Source organism: Hippopotamus amphibius, chromosome 4 (genome assembly GCF_030028045.1).
Source record: "Hippopotamus amphibius kiboko isolate mHipAmp2 chromosome 4, mHipAmp2.hap2, whole genome shotgun sequence".
NCBI lineage: Eukaryota > Metazoa > Chordata > Mammalia > Artiodactyla > Hippopotamidae > Hippopotamus > Hippopotamus amphibius.
In genome coordinates, this window is record NC_080189.1 from 156,600,607 (window position 1) to 156,624,407 (window position 23,801).

The 23,801-nt window shown below is 37.7% G+C and overlaps 1 protein-coding gene across 1 annotated transcript; it reads right to left on the reverse strand.

Moving 5' to 3' along the window:
- Positions 1-230: 230 nt before the first annotated feature.
- Positions 231-23,476, reverse strand: MED6 (mediator complex subunit 6). The gene is made up of 8 exons (XM_057730401.1): positions 23,401-23,476; positions 20,337-20,496; positions 18,208-18,299; positions 16,359-16,441; positions 15,946-16,054; positions 14,396-14,511; positions 3,789-3,816; positions 231-3,181 (listed from the first exon to the last, which is right to left on the reverse strand). The coding sequence occupies exons 1-8, from the start codon at positions 23,420-23,422 to the stop codon at positions 3,051-3,053; spliced, it is 741 nt and encodes a 246-aa protein (XP_057586384.1). The 5' UTR covers positions 23,423-23,476; the 3' UTR covers positions 231-3,050.
- Between the last annotated feature and the right edge of the window lie 325 nt (positions 23,477-23,801).

Below are 23,801 nucleotides of genomic sequence, written 5' to 3' on the forward strand. Positions count from 1 at the left end.
GGATAATAAGAAATAATTCTCATCAATGGGGAAGAAAGCTACAAATGTGGAAGAGAACAGAGTGAACCCTATGATGATAAATTGGAATTGGTGTTACCAGTGTGAACTGGTTGCTTTTAACATATACAGAATAAAATATATATATACACACACACATATAGACTAGACAGACAGATATGTTTATGGACATACGTGTATCCACTCATGTCACATACATATGTATATATCTATTTCTTTTTTTCTGTTTTTTTTTTTTTTTTTTTGGCTATACCACGCAGCATGCAGGATCTTAGTTCCCCAACCAGGGATGGAACCCGTGCCCCCTGCAATGGAAGCACAAAGTCTTAATCACTGGACCTCCAGAGAAGTCCCAGTATATATCTGTTTCTTAACTCTATCAGCTGAGAAAGCCCAGAAGCCATGACACTTCAGTAGCAAATGAACACACCTAGCACACAGATCTTAATTACCAAATATATTCTCCACCAAAAGGAACTAGAGATCCTTAGAGAAATGGCTGACTCCAGGGCTGGAATGAGCCTGGGATATCTTATTGTGCCAAAACATAAAGAAAATCCTCAATGAATGACATGTCAAAAGGACATAGGAATCAGCTTGAAATGGCTCCCAGTGGCCCAATCTGGGACAACTGAGCATCAATATAAATTAATGATAGTAAAGAAATATAACTCATTGAATAAATAAGAATCCAGGAGTCTACAGTGATATAAATAAATAAGTAGGGGGGAAAGGAAAGCTCTTCTTCACAGCAGAGTGCCAACTCATAAACACAGAAGGAAGAAGGAATTAGAAAATCACCATTTGGTAACCATAACAGTAATAAATGATTCAGGCAAGAATTATCAACGAATGCTATTGGAGGGTAAAGTTTCTGAGGAATAACAGGGTATTTAAGGAGCCTTGAACTAACCCCCCCACCCTCCCAAGATACCTATAAATTACAAAAAGAAAGATTCTAACTTAACAGTGGAGTAACCTAACAAACACTACCTTAACCAAGTGATCAAAGTTAACATCACCAGAAATGGGACAAGTTGACAGCACATGCCTCTATAAGCATCTTTTCCATGGTATTTCTGACAAAAGTCTGTTTCTTCAATTAATATGTTAATTCAGAGTAATAGATTCCAGTTGTTGAATCATTCTTGCAATCCTGGAATAAACAATGCTTGGAATGTGAAAAAAAAATTTTTTTAAATGCATGAGGTGAATTTAATTATGAAAATATATCAAACAAACCCAAACTAAGAGACATTCAACCAAATAACTGGCCTAAACTCTTTAAATACCAAGTCATGAAAAACAAGGAAGATTAAAGAACTGCTCCAGATTAAAGCAGACTAAAGAGACAGGACAACTAAATCTAACGCACAATTCAGGATATTCTTTTGCTGTAAATGACATTCTTGGCACCACCAGCAAGATTAGACCTACAACATTAGATAATGGTATCATACTGGTGGTTTAATTTTGATAATTGTACCAAGGCTATGTAAAAGAATGTCCTTGATTTCAGGAAATGCACACTAAAGTTCTTAGGGGAAACGGGCATCATGATTGCAACTGACCCTCAACCCAAAATAAAAGGTGTATAAATATGTGTGTATTATATATACGTATACACACACACACACACACATATACATAGAGAGAGAGAGAGAGAAACAGCAAATGACAACAGAAGTTAGAGACAGAGAAAGAGCGACAGAGATTTAAGAATAAAATAAATATGGAAAATGTTAATATATGGGGAATTTGGGCAAAAAGTATACGCAGCAATTCTTTGTACTACTCTGACAACTCTTCTGTAAGCCTGAAATTATGTAAAAATAAAAAAACTAAAAAACCTTACACAATACAGAAAATCAGATACCTCATAAAAGCAAAAATCAAAGATTAGAAATTATCCAATCACTTGACGAAACACCATTTTTTTGCTACTTAATTAGCACTAAAAATGTACATGGCAATACTCAATATCAGCAAGATTCTAGAAAGCTTGATTTTTCATATTTTGCTGTTACAGTAATAATAGGCCCAAAACTTTTGAGAAAAAAAATTTGGTAACATGGACTATGAGCCAAAAAAAAAAAAAGTACAGATTCCAGTGATTCTACTGCTGGGACTCTATACTAAGGAAATAAATACTAAATATTGAAAAGTCATTATATACTACAGCCTTATTTAAATAATGTAATCACTACACCCTTAATAATGCAAATTGTAAAATGAGAAAAACTTAAGTGCAACACTTAAGAGAGTTTAAGAAAACAGATATAATCACTCATAGGAATTATTCAGTCAATAAAATATAAACAGTCTATAAAAACTAAGTAAACATGGAATAGTGCATACAACAGACATAACATGATAAAGTAAAACTGTATAAGCAGAGTAATTACAAACTACGGTTTTAAAAATATCTACACACAGGGACTTCCCTGTGGTCCAGTGGTTAAGACTCCGTGCTTCCATGCCATGCGGTGAGCCAAAAAAAAAAAAATCTACACACAGAAAAAGAAGACAAAAAAATTCACAACATTGTTATAGTATTTGTAAGGTGGCAGTATTGCTGAATGAGGTTGTTCTTTTCTTTATCTTTCAAATTGTCAGTAACTCTACTATTTTAATACTGAGGAATATGCAACTAATAATAGAAAATATAAGCTTAGTTAACACTTTAACATTAATCCTTTGTGTTTACAAAATGCATCTGGAAATATGTGAGGGAAGATAAGGGGGGAAAAAGTCATGATGAAGCAATTTATACAAATACCTTTATTTTGTCTTTAAACATACATCACAGTAAACATGTAAGGAGGAAGCTGATCAAGTCCAGGAGGGAAAAGGTTACAAAAGACAGATTTAAAATATTTACACTGAAAGCATGAGCATCCTTACGTCTTTCTTAAAGAACAAGCACATTCTATACAAATGATTGTGACAAAGAATTTTAAAGTTCAAGAGCCTGTCACAGTAATGAGGTAAAATATGGACAAGAGTAGTCTTGCGTCTCTCTTATCCAATACTCACTGAAGTCTCATTCGTTTTTCAGGGGGGCCTTTAGTGCCCACTGTCTGTTGAACATTCTTTGTGGTCTCCTTCTCCTCAGATTTTACAGTTTCTGGTGTAGGTTCTGCCTCTTTCTTTGTCTGATCCACTAGACAACAAAAGCAGGTATTTTTTGGAGGGGGAGGAAGATGAAGGGATGAGGCCGATTTAGACAAGTTAATATGAATAGTTCAGCCTCTCAAATTAATTTAGAACTACTTATCTCAAGTTCTAAATTTAGCTGTTTCACCAGGCAGATGTATAAGAACCAATTTACAAACCAAAAATCTAATGATACAAGCAAATTATGATACTAGACAAAAACACAGGACATTTAAATAAGATATTATGCATAAAAAGATACATAATTATTCTATCCCAGTTCAATGGATAGTTCAGTACCTATTCTCAATGATGAAACAGGCCTTTTGACAACCTCACACTTTTGACAACCTCAAATCACCTCAGCTTCTCCACACATCCTCAATACCTGTTCATCCCACTCCAATGCATGTTTTAAATACTAATATCACTACCACAAAAGCACTATCTTTTGGCAATTCAGCAGATCACAGGTTAGGAGTAACAAACTGCCATTAGAGAATCTAAACAGACAAAATGGTCATAACTTATCTCCCGTGTTATAGCTATTACTGAGTTAAACAGGCCGTTTGGTCTTTCTTCAAGTTTAAGAAGAATTATCAGATGAACCATACCTGGGACAGGCTTTTCTCCAGACTTTTGCTGTAATTAAAAATAAATAAATAAATAAACAAACAAATAAAATAAAATAAAAATAAATGGGGGAAGGGGGTGGAGGAAGTGAAAGAAGAAAACAGGGCGGGTTAGCAGAGCTTTATTCTTTGCTTCAAAATTTCCATTAAAATTACACCTGCATGCGAATTATAAACGACTGCATGAAGAGAAACTACTATCCCTGTACCATAAAAAAGTAAATTTATCATTTTCTACTTCCTATTACCTTGTTCCAGAGAAGACACAAATCTAAAACTAGAACAAAAGAATCAAACGTAAAAAAAAACCCCTGAACGTCAACAAAGCCCTTTGCCTCTGCACTGAGGCTACAATGCTTTATAAGAAGTAGCTAAGGAGAATCCGACGAGAGGGAATAATGGAGCCTTCCAAGACTCCAGAGGCTTACTTGCTTAGGGGATATGAGCTATAAGCAAGTAGAATGAAATCTGGATGACTGACTTTTAAAGTTGGCAGGTACGGGATGTAAAAAAAGATATTTTTCTATGAATATAAGGCTTCTGTTGAGTGTACTGTTAGGAATCAAACTGCAGGAAAAAATCATGGGGGCACTAGGAGTCAGGAACAAGGTCAGATCCTTCATTCTGCACAGCAATTCTTTTACTTTAGTGGGCCCTGTCATGTCCTTGTTCTCACTACCCAAGTTAAATGCTTTTAAAACACTTTCCTCCTCCTGCCTCTCCCTCTTCCTCAAGGCTCACAACCTACCCCTCACCCTCACCCTCAGCCAATGAGGGTGTCAATGCCCCAAGTTCTCTCCCTTCTATCTACCTACAAACTTTTAATACCCTTATATACAGACATATGAGTGTGAGTCAAAAGTTACCCACACTCTGGCTGTAGGATTTATTTTAATTAACTTTTAGAAAAGACAAATACATCATTTTTGACATAATCTCCTTGCTTTTTAACACGCTTTGTCCATCTGTCAATAAGCTTTCAAATTTCCTCATTAAAAAATGTTTTAGGCTGAGCTGCGAGCCACGAATGCACCACGGTCTTCATTTCTTCATCAGAAATGAATTTGGCTCCTTCTTGACGCCTAGCACTTGTGCGACCTTCCTTGAACTTCTCTACCCATTCATACACACTTCTTCACAACAAAACACTTTCTCCATACTGTGCACAAAGTCTTCAATAAATAATGGCGACAGGTACACCCTCAGACCACAAAAAATGAATCACTGCATTCTGCTCTTCTTTCATGCAAATCACAAGTGGGGCATCCATTTTTGTTCGCACCACAGTTACAAATGAACTGCTGTAACACGTTCACACCTGAGCAGCAGTGACTGGGGAGACAGTAGCCTTGAATGGAAAGCGCTGATAGGACACTGCGGCTAACAGAAGTTTTAATATAACCAGAGTGGGGATAATTTTTGACTCACCCTCATATATGACACACAAAAAATACCTCTCTGTACTTCCCTGTCATCACAGAATAAAAGTGTTCTCTTTATTTTCATAAAGTTTAATGCCTCCATTTGTTTTCTGAGCTTTTCTGAATTTACATGCTCTCCCTAAGCTTTCTTATCTATTCCTGATTAAAGACTACAAAATTTTCTGATGTCACATGCTCCACACTCATGCTGCCAAGTGCCCACTAGTCCACTCCAACTACAAGTTCTGGGAACCATTACACTTAATAAGACCAAAACTGAGCTCCCCATTACTACCCACTGTACAGAAAAGGTTAACACAGAAGGCCTGAAGCTACTAACCTTGGAAGGGCCAGCTTGCAAGGTTGGCCTTTGGCTGATATCTGTAAATTTGGATTTCGGGAGGGTTCCCACTATTTCGTAACTGATAATGGTAGTTCATTATGCCTAGACTGTTTCTATGAACAATGTTGTTTTTGCTGAATACCTGCCTCCCTTCAAAGAATGTGGAATTTTGATATATGCTAGATAGAGGGTACCTACCTGAAAAACCTCCCCCCAAAACCTGGGTACCAAGTCTCTAATAGACTTCCTTGGACAGAAATATCATACATGTTGCTGCATTTTCACTGTTGAGACAAGAGTGTACTCTGCAAGACTCTTCATGGGAAGGAGAGACTGTAAGGAAGCCTGCAGATGGATTCCTCCAAACTCCACTAATGCCTTTTTCCATTCTATCTGGCTGTATAGCCTTACTGTGTCACTGTAATAAATCCTGTGAGTCCTTCAAGCAAATCTCCAAACATGGTGGTGGTCATGGGAACCTTCAACACAACCACATTATCACATATCTTATGAACATGAGGACTTAATCATGTCTGAAGTAATCTGAGCAAACAAATATTTTTTCCTTAAAATAGGCGAGGAAATAGATGGTGTAACACTGAGGAATGAGAAATTGAGAGGAGATATTCTTATACTGCTAGCACTGAACCACTTGCACTATACTGGACACTGGACCGTATCCAGACATTGAAATAATGTCATTATCTACCTAGTGCACACTGTTTAATCTTTTCTAGTGAATACTATCAGACAAACTAGTAGGTTTAAGATGGGAACATAGAACGGAGGTGCCTTTCTGACAAAATTTGTTAGGTAACCGTGGAATAACCCTAACTGAAGCAATATCCTATGGTGTTCTAGCAGCTTCTGAAAACAGTACTTAAAAGACAGTCATAATAAAAGGCACTGAAGGCCTGAACTCCCATCACATCAATTTTAGAGTAACTTTCAGTAGTAATAAAATTTAAAATATGGAAAAAAGAAGCTTCAAGGAAAAATGTAGGACTTCTCCAATGTTCTCCTGAGCACCCCACTAAAGGGGCAACATCCCTAGGATCCAGAAGTCCTGAGCTACAAATGGTTCTGGGAGACACAATGGGTAAATAGGAGTTCATGTGAGATGTCATGGAGACCAAGAATCTATTTTCTTTAAATCTGAGGGAAAATGTTGTGGGTAGGAGGAGCAAAGAGATTATTAACAGTTCTAAAGAAAGCCTTCTTTCCCCTGGTTCTGCTACATAGAGTTGGACATAGTCTCTCTTTGTGAGCTGGCTTTGGGTCCCTGGATGGTTAAAAGAGGGTGAGGTTCTAGAAAATGACAAACGTGACTATGGCTAAACCTTTACAAGAAAAAAGTAAAAAACTCACTGAAATGATATGAAGTCTGCCACCTACTTAAAGTAATTGGGAGGAAACAGGGGAAGAAGAAAACAAGATTGGCCATGCTTGATAACTGTTGAAGCAGGATAATAGCTACGTGGGGGGTTCATTTTTTATTATTCCCTCTACTTTTTTTACATGTTTCTGAATTTCCATACCTTTCTACAAAGTGTAGTTTTTTTAAGATTCAAGAGGGTCTTTGAGCTTCCTACAGTGTCCAGCCTAGCTCACCAGAACAGTACATGGGATTCAAGTCAGGACCCCTAGCCAGAAAAAAAGGAACAGTCATTCAGCTGGAGGATCACAGAACCCAAACACAGCAGTAAGCTTCTGAATGTTCTGGAGGTTGCCTAATGAAAATAGAACCCCTAACAACTATATTTAAACCAAAATCTGTTTCTTTTCCTATATTCTGAACTTTGGTTCAACACCAAGTTGATTCTAATTCTAGGCCTGAAGCCTCAGAATCATCCATAATGCCAATCTCTCCAAATCCAACCACCACATTTAGGCAATCCTAAATCTGAAATATATCTTGAATCTGTTTCCTCTCTATCTATGGCCACAGAATTAATTCAGGTTTTTCACAATCTAACTTCTTTGACTCCAAATATCACATTTTCCTATGCATCCTCTATATCATTAATGGTTATCTTCCTAAAACACACAACTAACTACTTTATTTCCCTGCAACTATTTTTAAACATTTAATGGGTCCCTACTGCCAGCATCAATAAGTCTCAGCTAGTCAGAGCTGAGGGTCTAGAAGATGAGGTAGAGGACATGTCAGTTTACTTCAAGAGACAGTATATTTGAAAAAGGATGTACAAAAATTACCACTGTTTTCATGTCTTTAGTGATAATAGTTATTGTTTTAATACTTCAAATAATATTTAATGCACCTGGAAACATGTTATGTTTATGAGACTGGTACCAGGTTATGGGTTTAAAATAGTGAATAAACACTGGACTACAGAATTAACCACAAACTCCTCTGTGAAGCATATAAAATTCTTCTCAATACGACCTTAATCCAACTTTTAAGTCTCATATTTCACTACTCCTCCTTTCACAAACACCTAAGAGTAATATAACTTCAGAGTATTTTCTGGTTCCTTTCTTTCTTTTACAGGTACATTGAGGTATAACTGATACACACACACACACACACACACACACACACACACACACACACACACAAAAACTGCACATATTTGATATACACAATTTGATGAGTTTGGACATATACCTGTGATACCATCACCACAATTAAGGTAATAAACATAGCCATCACCTCCAAAAGACTTCTGCTCCTCTAGTTTGCGGGGCAGGGGGGTGTGTGTGAACACTCAACATGAGATGCACCCTCTTAGCAAGTTTTTAAGTGCACAACACCATATTGTTAACTATAAGCAGTATGTTGTGCAGCAGATCTCTACAACTTATTCATCTTATATAACTGTAACTTTACATCCTTTTTACAACTCCCTATTTTCCTCTTCCTCCATCCTCTGGCAACCGCTATATATATATATATAGATATATATATATATATATCTATATATATATATATATATATATCTGTAAGTCTGACTATTTTAGATACCTCATATAAGTGAAATCACACAGTATTCATCCTTCTATGACTGACTTATCTCAATCAGCACAATATCTTCCAGGTTCACCCATGATACCACAATGGTACAATTCCCTTCTTTTTAAGGCTGAATAATATTCAACTATATGTATATCCCACAGTTTTTTTAATCCATTCATCTGTTGATGGACATTAGGGCTGTTTCCATACCTTGGCTATTGTGGATAATGCTAAATATTCACAATAATAATAAATGTAGGAATACAGATAGCTCAGATTTCAAACTATATTGCAAAGCTACAGTAATCAAAACAGTATGGTATTGGCATAAAAACAGACATAGATCAATGGAACCCATAGAGAGCCCAGAAATGAACCCATGCATATATGGTCAATTAACTTACACCACACACAAAAATTAACTCAAAATGGATTAAAGACTTGAATGTAAGACCTGAAATCATAAAATCCCAGAAGAAAATATAGGCAGTAAGTTCCTTGACATCAGTATTGATGATGACTTTTTGGGTTTGACACCAAAAGCAAAGGCACCAAAAGCAATAATAAACAAGTGGGACTACCTCAAAACAAAAATTTTCTGCATAGCAAAGTAAATCATCAACAAAAAGAAAAGGAAAGCTACCAAATGGAAGGAAATATTTGCAAATTGCATATCTGATAAGAAGTTATAATATCCAAACATCTCAACTCATACATCTCAACAGCAAAAAAACAATTCAATTAAAAAATGGGCAGAGGACATGAACAGATATTTTTCCAAAGAGACATACAGATGGCCAACAGGTACATGTAAAGGTGCTCAACATCACTAATCATCAGGGAAATGCAAATCAAACCCACGAGATATCCCCTCATAGTTGTTATAATGGTTACTCTCAAAAAGACAAGAAGTAACAAGTTTTGGCAAGGATGTAAAGAAAAGGGAACACTTGTGTGCTGTTGGTGGGAATATAAATTGGTGCAGCCACTATGGAAAACAGTATAGAGGTTCCCTCAAAAATTAAAAACAGAACTACCATATGATCCAGCAGTCCCACTTCTGGGGTATATATTCAAAGGGAATGAATACAAGATCTCAAACGGATGCCTGCATTCCCACGTTCACTGCAGCATTATCCACAATAGTCAAGATATGGAAACAACCTACATGTCTGTCAACATGGATAAAGAAGATGTAATATATATGTGCGTGTGTGAGAGAGACATATGTAATACACACACACACACACACACACACACAGGAATATTATTAGCCATTGAGAAAGGATATCCTACCATTTGTGGAAAAAAATGTATGAAGCTGGAGGGCATTATACTAACTGGAGTAAGTCAGACATACAAATACGATACATCACATCACTTATATGTGGAATCTAAAATGTTCAAACTCATACAGAGAGTAGAGTGGTGCCTGCCAGTAGCTGAGGGGGTGGGGGAAATGGGAGCTGTTGGTCAAAGATATAAGATGAAATAAGTTCTGGAAATCTAATATACAACATGGTAATTATACTCAACAATACTGTATTATACCTTTGAAAGTTGTTAAGAGAGTAAAACTTTAATGAACTCACTTTTATAGTACTATTTCTTTTTTATAAAGAAATAGTAACTATGTGACATGACAGAAATGTTACCTAATGCTATGGTGATAATCGTTTTGCAATATATAAGTGTATCAAATCAACAGGTTGTACACAAACTTACACAATGTTATACCAATTATATCTCAATAAAGCTGATAACAAGCAGTTTATCCTTAAGTATTTTTTTGATGCTATTAAAAGCGGGATTTTCTTGATATCCTTTACTGATAATTAGATATAGAAATGCAACTGATTTTTGTATGTTAATTTTGTACCCTGCAACTTCACTGAATTCATGTATTAGTTCCAGCAGTTTTTTTTTTTTTATGTGTATAAAAACAGTTGATTGAACTTGGTGTACCCCCCCAAAAATAATAAATAAAATTAAAAAAAAAAAAATGAAATCAGAAGGCAAGGGTGCAGGCAGTAACTTTCCAATACTTTCCTTGTAAACTCTTCCTTGGCGTCATGGAGGCTTTTACTGTTCACAAGGTTATTTGTGAGTTGCAATTTTTCCCTGTATTCTCCCATTCAATCTGGACTGCCACAATGAGACAGACAGAAAGCACAAGGAGACCAGCAGTTTTTTAATGAAGTCTTTAGGGTTTGCTAAGTATAAGAGCATATCATCTGCAAACAGACAATTTTACTTCTTTTCCCATTTGGATCGCTTTTATTTTTTTCTTGCCTAAATTCTCTGGCTAGGTCTTCCAGTACTATGTTGAATAGAAATGTGGAGAGTGGATAGCCTTGTCTTGTTCCTGATCTTAGAGAAAAAGCTTTATTCTTCACCAGTGAATATGATAGCTGTGGGTTTGTTATACATGGCTTTTATGATATTGAGGTACATTCCTTTTATATCTAGTTTGTTGTTTTTATCATAAAAAGAGGATGTTGAATTTTCCCGAATGCTTTTTCTGCATCTACTGAAATGATCATGTGATTTTTACCCTTCATCCTGATAATGTAGTGTTTCATACTGATTGATTTTAGTACATTGAACTGTCTCTGCATCCCAGGGATAAATCCCACTTGATTATGATATATGATCTTCTTAATGGGCTACTGCATTCGATTTGCTAGTATTTCATTGAGAATTTTTGCATCTATTTTTATTGGACTGTAGTTTTCTTGTCTTGTAGTGTCACTATCTTTGGTATGAGAGTAATGCTGGCCTCGTAAAATGAATTTGGAAGTGTTCCCTCCTCTTCAATAATTTGGAAGAGTTTGAGAAGGATTGGTGTTAATTCTCTTTAAGTGTTTGGCAGAACTTACCTGTGAAGTCATCTGCTCCTAGACTTTTCTCTGTTGGGAGGTTTGTGATTACTGATTCAGTCTCCTTACTCATTATTGGTCTGTTCAGATTTTCTATTTCTTCATGACTCAGTCTTGGTAGGTCATATGGTCTAGGAATTTTTTATAGGTTATCTAATTTCTTGGCATATAAACTGTTTATATTAGTCTCATGATCATTTTATTTCTGTGGCATCAGTAGTAATATCTCCTCTTTCATTTCTAATTTTATTTATTTGCATCTTCTCTCTTTGTTAGTCTAGCTAAAAGTTTGTCAATTTTGTTTCTTTTCAAAATACCAACTCTTAGTTTCATTACTTTTTTGTTGCTATTGAAGTATAGTTGATTTAAAATGTTGTATTAGTTTCTCGTGTATCACTTATTTTTCTACTGTTTTTCTAGTCTCTATTTCATTTATTTATTTAAAGTAATTAATTTATTTATTGGCTACATTGGGTCTTTGTTGCTGCACATGGGCTTTCTCTAGTTGTGGCAAGCAGGGGCTACTCTTCATTGTGGTGCACAGGCTCCTCATTACGGTGGCTTCTCTTGCTGTGGAGCACAGGCACTAGGCACGCAGGCTTCAGTAGTTGTGGCAGTGGGCTGAATAGTTGTGGCTCACAGGCTCTGGAGTGCAGCCTCAGTAGTTGTGGTGCACAGGCTTAGCTGCTCTGTGGCATGTGGGATCTTCCTGGAGCAGGGCTCGAACCTGTGTCCCCTGCTTTGGCAGATGGATTCCTAACCACTGCGTCACCTAGGAAGTCCTATTTCATTTATTTTTTATCTTTATAATTTCTTTCCTTCTGCTAGGTTGTAAGTGGAAATTCACACACTCCTGAACAACCAATGGACCAAAGAAGGAATCAAATGAGTAATAAGAAATTATCTGGAGAGAAATGAAAATGAAAATACAACATACCAAAACTTATGGGATGCAGCAAAAGTACTAAGAGGCAAGTTTATAGCAATAAATCCTACATTAAAAAGAAGGAAAGGGGCTTCCCCAGATTCTTAACCACTGGTGGCACAGTGGTTAAGAATCCGCCTGCCAATGCAGGAGACACAGGTTCGAGCCCTGGTCCAGGAAGATCCCACATGCCATGGAGCAAATAAGCCCATGTATCACAACTACTGAGCCTGCACTCTAGAGCCCACAAGCCACAGCTACTGAGCCCACACACCGCAACTACTGAAGCCTGCACGCCTAGAGCCCATGCTCTGCAACAACAGAAGCCACCACAATAAGAAGCCTGCACACCACAATGAAGAGTAGACCCTGCTCTCCACAACTACAGAAAGCCAGTGCATAGCAACGAAGACCCAATGCAGCCAATAAATAAAAAATAAAATAAATAAATAAATTAAAAAAAAAAAAAAAAGATCTGCGACTGGTCCTGGGTTTCATGTTTAAAAAAAAAAGGAAAGATCGCAAACAATCTAACTTTACATCTCAGGAAACTAGAAAAAGAAGAACAAACTAAGGGATTTTCTTGGTTTCTGAGTATATGTTCATTAATAATCTTTCGTGTTTCTGGTTTTGCATTTTCTGTTCCCATTTTCCAGATCAGCACTGCCCAAAATATAACGTGAGCCACAAAAGCAAGCTGTATATGTAATTTTAAATTTTCCATAGTCACATTTTCACAAAGAAACAGGTGAATTTTATTATTTTTAACCAAATGTATCTAAAATAGTATCACTGACACATAACCAATATTTTAAAACTATTAATGAAATATTTTATATATATTTTTTGTACTAAGTCTTTAAACCCAGTGTGTATTTCACACATATCACAACTCAATTTGGACTAGCTATGTTTCAAATGCACAATACTCACATGTCCGTAGGGGCTACTGTTCTGTACAGGTCTAGATGTTCTGTCCCCAGCCTCCCTAGTATATACTATGTACTCACAGCATGAATGGCCAACCACAGCCAACCTCTTACACTCTCTAGTCACTACTCATCATCCTACACACGGCTATAATTCATTTATTTGTTTATTTATTCAACATTGTTTCATCTTCAAGTGCAATTCAGGAGGTTTCTCTAAACTGGCTTTTTGGCCTTCCAAAAAAGGCTTCCAACTGTGGCCTCTGCTCCCTTCACTACCACATCACCATTCCAACAGCATATCTCATCCAGTAGTGAGGAAAGGGGGAAGGGAAGGCCTGTTCTAAAGTCATCTCAGGGTGTGAAAAATCTCAGTCTAAAACTACTCTTGAAAATCTCTTAAACAGGCCCTCCACAAGAAAAACAGTATCTATGACCTTGTGTATACACAGCCCTATAAAAGACAAATAAGAGCTGAGACAAACCATGAGAACAACATGTTCATACACTTCATCTCACACCTACTTCTCTGTAAAAGCTCATTTAGTAGAATGGTACATGGATCGCTATTGCTGTTGGAATACCCAAAATAACATAACGGAATTCATATAACTTCAACACCAGTATGATATAAGTCTATTATTACTTCTGCCTCCTCTTTTTATCATGCCAAACCCTGCACATCAAATGTACTATTCTTTTTGCTACAAAAGTTTTAATTATTCTATCATTTAAGGACTTAAATACCTGCTACATCAGGCTGGAAGGCAGCAAGTAGAGTAAAAACAGCATGAGTTTTAAATTCTAGTTTTGTAACCACCTATGACACTTTTAGTAACCTTCTGAATGAGAATATTATCTATATGCAGTCCTCATAGTTTAGGAAGATTCAATGAGGAATTAAACTTAAGAGCAGAGAACAGTACTAATTCCACTCCCTTTACCCACTTCCTCCATTAAGTCCTTGAAAAACTTTCCTTTGATTCAGAGATCATTATTTTTAACTAATGAGGAAAATCAATATTTTCAGGTCACATCTGAAACAATTCTCAATTAAAAATAGATATGCCAGGAAAAAGTGTTGAATCAAAATTAACCACATGAATTCTCATTACCTGCACAAATCTGGGTGGAAATTTTTGTCTAAGGTCTAGGAGTAAAGCATCCACACGCTGCCTCTGGAAAATGGAGCTTGGTTCTTCTTTCCTCTTGACTTTAGGTTTGACTTTATCTATTAAAATATGAAGTCCAAATCAAAACATTGCCTAACTACTTTGGTGCCTTATATTTCACAAATCATTGTCTGCCATGAATATATTCAAATTTCATTATTTTTAATGGCTGCTATTCCAAAGATACTCACACCTCCCCCCCGGCCCAAATACGCTGAACATAACATACACACAGAGGCATTCTAACTCTTTCACTGAAATGAGGTTAAAATTCTAACATTTAAAAAGCTAATATATCTTTTAAAGACATTTCAGTTTGGGCATGTAACCATGGATGCACATCGTTCTCATGTTTCCATAATCACTTAATTATGGAAAACTTAAAGGCTAAATTTTCCATAATTACCGAAGTCACATCCAGATTATTGGTTTAAAATTACCTTGTGTATATTTTAAGTGTTAATTAAATGGACTTTTTGCACAAAACCTAATAGGTACAAATGGAAAATGCAACTTTCATAAACTCAAGTTATCATACTCAGTTATGAAGAACATAATCCACAGAAAAAAAAAGGACAAACCAAACAACAGAAGATTATGAAGACAAGAGAGAAAAGAACTTGCAAGAGAAATTCTGAAGTTAATCTCGTGTGGGATTTTCCCTGAGACGGGAGTGTACTGGTGGACTGTCTCTAAAGGAAGGGTTCCAGTTAAGTTTTACTCTGAATATTTCATTAGGGTAGGGATAAACAGCTCTTGGGAGAAGTTTATTCAACTGATGCAAACTCTCCCAAGTCAAATGATGTCGCTGGCACCTACTATTAAGAATAAATACAACTGTATCTCAAAACCCATTCATTCCATGGTCTAAATTTTATTTAAAGGCTACCTTTTCCACAGTAATTCATTCTAAGTTGCTATTTCTCTAGAAAGAAATGCAGAATATAGGTATACTGCTGTAGACACATTTCTAGAAGTACTTTTATTGGTAAAATATGGTGCAGAACAAGTAGCAGATATGGAAACCAGAGGAGCTGGCATCTGACAGATGGTAACATGGAAAGATCAGAAAACAGATTGGTCATCTGGAGATAGGGCTTTAAGAGCATCTCCCCTACTTTGAAGACTTGGAAGATTTGTGTTCCACATTTCAAGGTGACTCAGTAGTTAGGTAAGCAGGAAACATCATTATTCCTCATTCCTCATCACTATTTCCCCTATGTGTGCTAAATACTTTAAAACCTTGAATCAACTTATCAAAGATTATCACTTACCAAAGAGATTAAAATTTGTACCTGTTCCTATGGGAATGCTATCACTAACATATCTAGTTACATGAATCAAAGCTCTGACAATGTCATCATCCTATGAAATCTTCCTATGGAGAAGTAAAGCACATCTAGAAATCACCAACAGCCATTTTTCCAAAAGAAAACAGCTGCATTCTCTGAGTAACAAAAAGTGTTTCAGGAGGGTCTAGGTGTCCCACCTACCTTGCTCTTCATGATCTTTGAAGTGCCACCAATACCCTTTGGAAGGATGATATCGACAGTATGACATAGCTTCATCAAAAGCTGACTGAATGCCATGTACTGCAGTAAGCTTATAAAAGGAAAACAAATTCTGAATTTCTTATCAACCAAAATTTATAAAGTAAACACAAAATATTACACATGCAAAGACAGTACTTCTTCTGCTTTTCAGAACCTGAATCACTATGTATCTGGGGCGATGGTATATACTTTGAACATGGAGTTGGCCCACAGGAAAAAATGCTTAAGACATTCTAACAGTCAACACTTTATACCAACTTACACAAGGGAGAGGAGTTCCTGTTTAATTCTCGGTGGCAAGGTAGTTCAGTTAGACGTTTCCTTTAAAGTTTAGAGAATGTAAAGAGACTTACCACTCTAGAGTTTATAACTGATCCCAAGTCTGGTGCCTGATAGATCACTCCGGCAATAATATAGTAATCAGCCAGTGGGATAACTAAAGCAGTAGGGGAAATGAAGTTTATTATTACAGCCGTGCACACAAACTGCTAAATATATTTCCATAAAAAGAACAACTAAAGTTTGACATTCTCCATTATTAAAGCTTAAGGTAGGGTTTGGCAATTCCTGTTTTTGTAAATGAAGTTATATAGGAAAATAACCACACCCATTCATTCACCTTATTATCTAAGGCTGCTATGGCACTAGTTGAGTACTTGTCTCAGGGACCATGAGGCCCACAAAGCCTAAAATATTTAGTCTCTGGATCTTCACAGAAAAAGTCTGCTGAAAAAAAAAGTTTGCTCTAGGAGCAGTGCTTCTTAAACTTTAATGTGCATCTGAATCACCCGAGTATCCAGTTAAAATCAGATTCTTACTCAGTAGGGACAATGCATTTCTAACAAATTCCTAAGTGATCCAATGCTGCTGTCAGTCGATCCCACTTTGGGGAATAAGACCTTAGAGCAAGAGAGATTTAGGGGCCCAGGACGAAGATATCAGACACACTGAACTTGCCTCTGTGCCCCAGTCTGAGGTCCTAAGGAATAAAACAGCTGCTAGTGAGGCTGGTGCCATTTTCTGTCACTTCCGTACCTAGAACCTTTTCATCATGGAAATCTTGCCCCTGGTCTTGCCTTCGTTCTAAGTTGAAGTTTCTCTTTTTCTCTGGGCAGGGACTCTAGGTCTTTGACTTTGAAAGTAAATTTGGATTCTTGACTCTGGAAGAACCACAACTTCATTAGCAAGTAATTCTCTGGAATCAACACCAGGGTGAAGGTTGTTCTCAAAGGTCTTGATGAGAGTATCTAATTTAGGAGATGTAGCTGGTCAGTTCTGGAATAGGTGACTAGCTCTTTGATTCAAAATCAAGTCTGAATTCTACACTCTTCAGTATGATTTCTAAAGCAAGTTTTTGGTAATAATATAATCCAAGTAAGACTTTTTTTTTTTAAAGTACTGTTTATTGAGATACAATTCACATAACACAACTCACCAATTTAAAATGTACCATTCATTGGTTTTCAGTACATTTATGATAGGCACACCATCATTGCACTTTAATTTTTTTATTTTTTATTTCTTTAAATTGATTGATTGATTGATTGATTGGCTGTGTTGGGTCTCCGTTGCTGCACATGGGCTTTCTCTAGTTGTAGTGTGCAGGGCTCCTCATTGTGGTGGCTTCTCTGGTTACAGAGCACAGGCTCTAGGCACATGGGCTTCAGTAGCTGTGGCACATGGGCTTATTTGCTTCAAGGCATGTGGGATATTCCTGTAGCAGGGCTCAAACCCGTGTCCCCTGCATTGGCAGGAAGATTCTTAACCACTGCGCCACTTAGGAAGTCCCCCAGTAAGACTTTTGGCTGAATGTGTCAACATGGATTTTCAATTGACCTTTTATGAATTTGGTGCAACTGCATTTACCATGAATTAAACCTGATTTCCTTCTGAGAGACTAGAATTTTGATAGGCAGAGGACATCTACATGTCAGCCCTCAATAAAAATTCTAGACTCCGAGTCTGAAATGGTCTTCCCTGAGCTCTGAGCAGACATATTACACACACGGGGCTGCATTCACTACTGGAGGGAGGGTGCACTTGGTGTAGCCCCTCACAGAAAGCATAGGAAGCCTACACATGGATTCCTACAAATCCCTAAAACAGAACCCAATCCAAAAAAATAAGAACATATATAGCTCAGGAGTAAACAAATCATAGTATTTTAAGAAGAAAATAATGGCTAAAGTGTACACATTTTACCTTGAGTAGGGGACTGCCGCTGTTGCTTCCGAATGATAAAAAGAATGGGCTCTTGGGCGTGTAAAAGGATGTATTCCACTCCAACCATCTGACTGAAAACAGGACACAAACATTCAGGGATCTCTGAATGTCCTACAAACAATTCTGTAGAACATTCAAATTATTATATAAAAGTATACCAACACTGTAAATAGGATAAAACTGCCTATGTTTGATATTAAAAATTGGCTGTTCAATAAAACTGGCTATTTTTCCCAGGTAGTGGAACACAGATAAAGTAAGATTTGGTTCCTAAACAACAACAAAATTTCTCTACAAAAGCTCATGGTGGACTTAAATCAGAGTACTTTTAGTCATGAAAGTATACTGAACCTACATTTCAAAAAAGGCAACCAAAGGGACTTCCCTGGTGGCGCAGTGGTTAAGAACCCACCTGCCAATGCAGGGAACATGGGTTCGAGCCCTGGTCGGGAAAGATCCCACATGCTGCGGAGCAACAAAGCCTCTGCACCATAACTACTGAGCCAGCGCTTTAGAGCCCACAAGCCACAGCTACTGAACTCTCATGCCGCAACTACTGAAGCCCGTGCACGCCTAGAGCCCATGCTCCATAAGAGAAGCTCCCGCGATGAGAAGCCCATGTACCACAACAAAGAGAAGCCCCCACTCGCCGCAACTAGAGAAAGCCCACCGCAGCAATGAAAACCCAACTCAGCCAATTAATTAATTAATTAATTAAGAAAAAAAAGAATCTGCCTGTCAATGCAGGGAAGATGGGTTCAATCCCTGGTCTAGGAAGATCCCGCATGCCGTGCAGCAACTAAGCCCATGCACCACAACTACTGAGACTGTGTGCTGCAACTACTGAAGCCCACATGCCTAGAACCCATGCTCTGAAACGAGAGAAGTCACCACAATGAGGAGCCTGCACACCACAGTGAAGAGCAGGCCCCACTCGCTGCAACTAGAGAAAGCCTGCACACAGCAACAAAGACCCAATGCAGCCAAAAATTAAAAAAAAAAAAGTGCAACCAAAATACCATGATGCTTCCTGACCAAGATCTATAAATATATATAAAATATAAAAATATACATGAACACTATACCTGTCTTAACTATATCTCTACTATATACTCTACCCAACCAGAAAACATCAAAAACCTTATCCTCATCCCCAACATACTTTTTCCTGACATACTATTTTTAAAAGCAACACCAAGATGTCTCAGTAAATGTAAATATTTACGTCATAACAAAAGCTATTTAGAATACCAGACATTTAATTTCCTGGAACCTCGCTCCCCATGTTTGTTTGTTTTGTTTTGTTTGTTTTATTGGTTGCATTGGGTCTTTGTTGCTGCACGTGGGCTTTCTCTAGTTGTGGCGAGTGGGGACTACACTTCCTTGTGGTGCGTGGGCTTTTCACTGAGGTGGCATCTCTTGTTGCAGAGCACAACTCTAGGTGCACATGGGCTTAACAGTTGTAGCTCCCGGGCTCTAGGGCACAAGCTCAGTAGTGGTGGCACACAGGCTTAGTTGCTCTATGGCATGTGGGATCTTCCTGGCCCAGGGATCAAACCCGTGTCCCCTGCATTGGCAAGCAGATTCTTAACCACTGCACCACCAGGGAAGCCCCCGACCCCCATGTTTAGCTGACAGAAGAAAAACTCTATTACACAGTTGTTTCAGAAACTTTTGTGATAGTAATAAATTCTTAATTATTTACATCCCAAGTCTGAAGAATCTTGCTAAAATTTTATTTGTTACACAAAGAAAAATCTACTATAAACTCTACTATGGTTTAAAACATTAAATTAGATGTATAGGAGACAATAAATATAGTTACCTGGTTAAGGACAACAGTTGCATTGCTAAAATCAATCAGATCTACATCTAAACCTCACAGTTGCTTTTTAACTGGAGAGTAATATATGAAGTTATAAAGAAAAGACTTCCTGGATTACAAGTGACTACTAATAATTCCTTTGCATGTCAAATTTGTACAAACCCAAACAAAACTCCTGTTCTTCCAAAACTTCTACTCTGTATTTCCTGATCCACAGCTTGAAAGAACTATTCATTACAAAATCTATCACTGGCAAAGATGCTACCTTCTTACAATAACTTACTTTAAGTGTTCTAATGTTAGCCTCTGCATCTTGACCACTTCGTTATTACATGTTCTGTCATAAAAAGGATTACTTCTTTCTGAAAAGTAATCCAAGACACTTCCACTGTTCAAAATAGGGATCCAGGAACTGTCAACCCAAGAGATTCCCAGCAGATTATCTACAGAAAAGAAGCAAAATTATAAAGGATGAGAAAAGAGAAAAAATCCAATCCAACAAACATTTATTATGCATATAATGTAGGAGGTACTATGAATATAAGGATGACATGGATCCTAACCTACGTACCCTCACAGTCTAACACAAGAGATGATAAGTATGCAAGAAAGCAATGACAACACAAGAACTGTAATAAAGGTATGAATAAATGTGTTATGAGACCACAGTGGAGCGAGCAGAATACCTTACCTAAGGGAACAGGAATGACTTTTCATGGGGTGAGGAGGAGGTGGGTTTTAGCACTATATGCTAAAGAATAAAAAGAGGCTCACCATGGAGAAAAGAGAAGCAAAGTAATTCCAAGCAGAGGGAATGCATATATAAAGGTAGGGAAATATAAAAGTATATTATAGGGCTGCCTAGGTGGCGCAGTGGTTAAGAATCCGCCTGCCAATGCAGAGGTCACGGGTTCAATTCCAGCTCCAGGAAGATCCCACATGCCACAGAGCAACTAAGCCCGTGTGCCAAAAAAATAAATAAATAAATAAAAGTATATTATATGTTTAAAGAATAATTTGATTAAGTGAAGAAGTTATAGGATTTGAAATCTAGAGAGGTCTTCCAAAATATTGGAAATCCTGAGTTTTTATAATGTTGGCAGCTAATTCAAAAATTTTCAAACAATATGCATGCCAAAGAAAACACATCCATTGCCACTAGTCTGAGATCTTCCAATTAAAGAGAAATAAATAAGTTAGGAAGCTATTATTATAGATAACAATGATGTAAAGGGGGCAAATGAAAAGTAGAATGTCCTTCAGTACAGCCATACAATTTCATATTTTAAAGAATTAAACCTTAAAGTTTTCAAAATGGAAAAAGAGAAAAGAGACATCGTAAGTAGGGCTAGATAGCTTTAATTAATGAGCTTTTATCCGGTACTGGCTGTACTGTTTCATCCCACTGACAGTACTAAATCCCAATAGGTGTAAGTCATGAACATCAAGCTGCCTATATAATACTGGTTGATGGAGGAAGAACTGAAAAACTTCAACTTTCCCATGTCTTAGTTTTCTCATCTATAAAATAGGGATTATAATAGTATCTCCATGCTAGATTATATATGTAAAATGCTTAGTACACTGTAATAATCCAATAAATGTTACTTATGATGATGATGGAAGTAGTGCTGGTAGTCAATTTCTTTTACGATTAATATGACCAGACTTATTCCTGGCTTAATAAAGGTTATCTTAGTTTGTGCCTCTTTTTTTTTTCCTTTTTTTTTTCTAGTTTATGCACTTTTTAAAAAAAATAGAAACCTCTTTCATTCTCAAAAGAGTATAGGTTTAGCAGATAATTAGAATGGTCACACTAGATTAAACTCATTTCAAATGTCAGTAATCTCTGCAAAGCCTTTCTCTACTTTGCAAGGCAGAAATAATGGCTTCTTTCTCTATGTTCTCATAGCAGTTTCTATATACTTTTATTATTAATTAATACTATTAATTAATAACCCACAAATACAAATGTGGTCCCATTAAATGTTGAGTTTTTAAGGAACTGGGGCTGTGGGTCACTCATCAGAACTAGCACAGGACCTGACTGGTAAGAGTTGGAAAATGTTTATTAATTCATAATTAAGGGCTAAGGACAAGTTACTCCACTGGTCATAAATTTACACATTCTCCAGTATCCAAGGATGTTCATTTACAAAATAGTTAAACTGGGATTAAGAGGGTGGTGTGTAGCTGTGAAACATAATATATTAGCTCTCCCACATACAATCTACCTGAGACTATAGCCCAATAAAGAGAATACACTACCAAAACAAGCAATTCTTAGTATCTCCACAGTTATCACCCTAGTCTGCCTACCTTCAAATCTCCATGCATTACAATAATAGCCTCCTAACCCCTCTCCCTAATTCCACCTTTGCCCTCCTACACTGTTCTCAGCAGCCACGATGATCCTAAAAAAAAGTAAGTCAGATTATGTTCCCCCTTTCTGGTCAAAACCCTCCAGTGGTTCTCCATTTTATTCAGAGGAAAAGCCAGACCTTACCACCACCTACAATTTCTACATGATCAAGCCACCAATTCTCTCTCTGACCTCATCTACTTCCGGCCACCTCTCTCACTCTGCTTCAGCCATACTGGTCTCCTTGCTGTTCTTCTGACATGTTCCCACCTTAGAGCCTTTGCAATGGCCCTAACAAATCAAAATAAAAAGTAAAAAGTTATGAAAGCTAAATAGTTTGATGAACTAAATGCTTCTCTTTTTTATTCAGTAGCAAGGGAGAGCATGTTGACATGGCCCTAATACAGCTCTCTAACAATCAGCAAGTAATGAAATTAGGTACTTGATATTCTCACCTATAAAGACAAACATATAGTAAACATTACCCAGAAATGCTTAAGATCATCGGACATTTTGAAAATATATAAATGACAATCTATTTGTAATATGTGTGCTATACTCCAATTTGGTTAATTCAGAAAAAGGAATCTCAAACGTCAAGAATAAGGTAGCCCCCAGGCCATGTCCCAAGGATGAACCGAATACTGTAGGCTCATTACCCCAGTCCCTTCTCTGCTGTTCCTTCAGCCGGACACAACAGCCCCAATGTTGTTGTAGAGATACGTATGTAGAACAACAACGCAGGTCTCAGGGCTCAAAGCCCAGAGCTTCTTCCAACCCCTTCGTTTCCACGCTTCTATGAGACTCCTGAAGAACTGCGAAAATCTAGGCAATTTTTACCAGATTAGAGCTTTGGGTCGTTCACAGACACATTCAAAAGAGTTTGGGAAACATCACAAAAGAACCGGAACCTTGCCCTCAAGAGCTATGAATCCCTAAACCAGACCCCAGACAATCAGGAAACAAAGGGGACAGCACACGGTACCTCGGATATCCACGGCCGCCATAGTTCCAAAAGCGTTCCCAGGTTCTTCTTCCGGCGCGGGGTAAACGTAACAACTCTGAGACCAAAGAGGCGGGTCGTAGAGTGGAGGAACGTTGAGGAGGAACCAAAAGAGAGCGTGAGACCAGGAAGGGAAGAGGCGGAGAGAAGAGGAGGTGGGGCGGGGCCGGGGAGGTGGGGGCTGCGAGGGGTGGGGGCTGAGAGAGGGTGGGCGGGGCTAGGAGGTGGGGCGGGCTGGGGGGAGGAGCCGGGCGGGGCAGGGCGGGGCGGGGAGGCGGGGCGGGGCGGGGAGGCGGGGTGGGGCGGGGCGGGGCAAGGAGGATGGGGGCGGGATGGAGCTGGGAAGTAGAGCCGGGCGAGGAGGAGGGAGGTGGGTCTGGGAG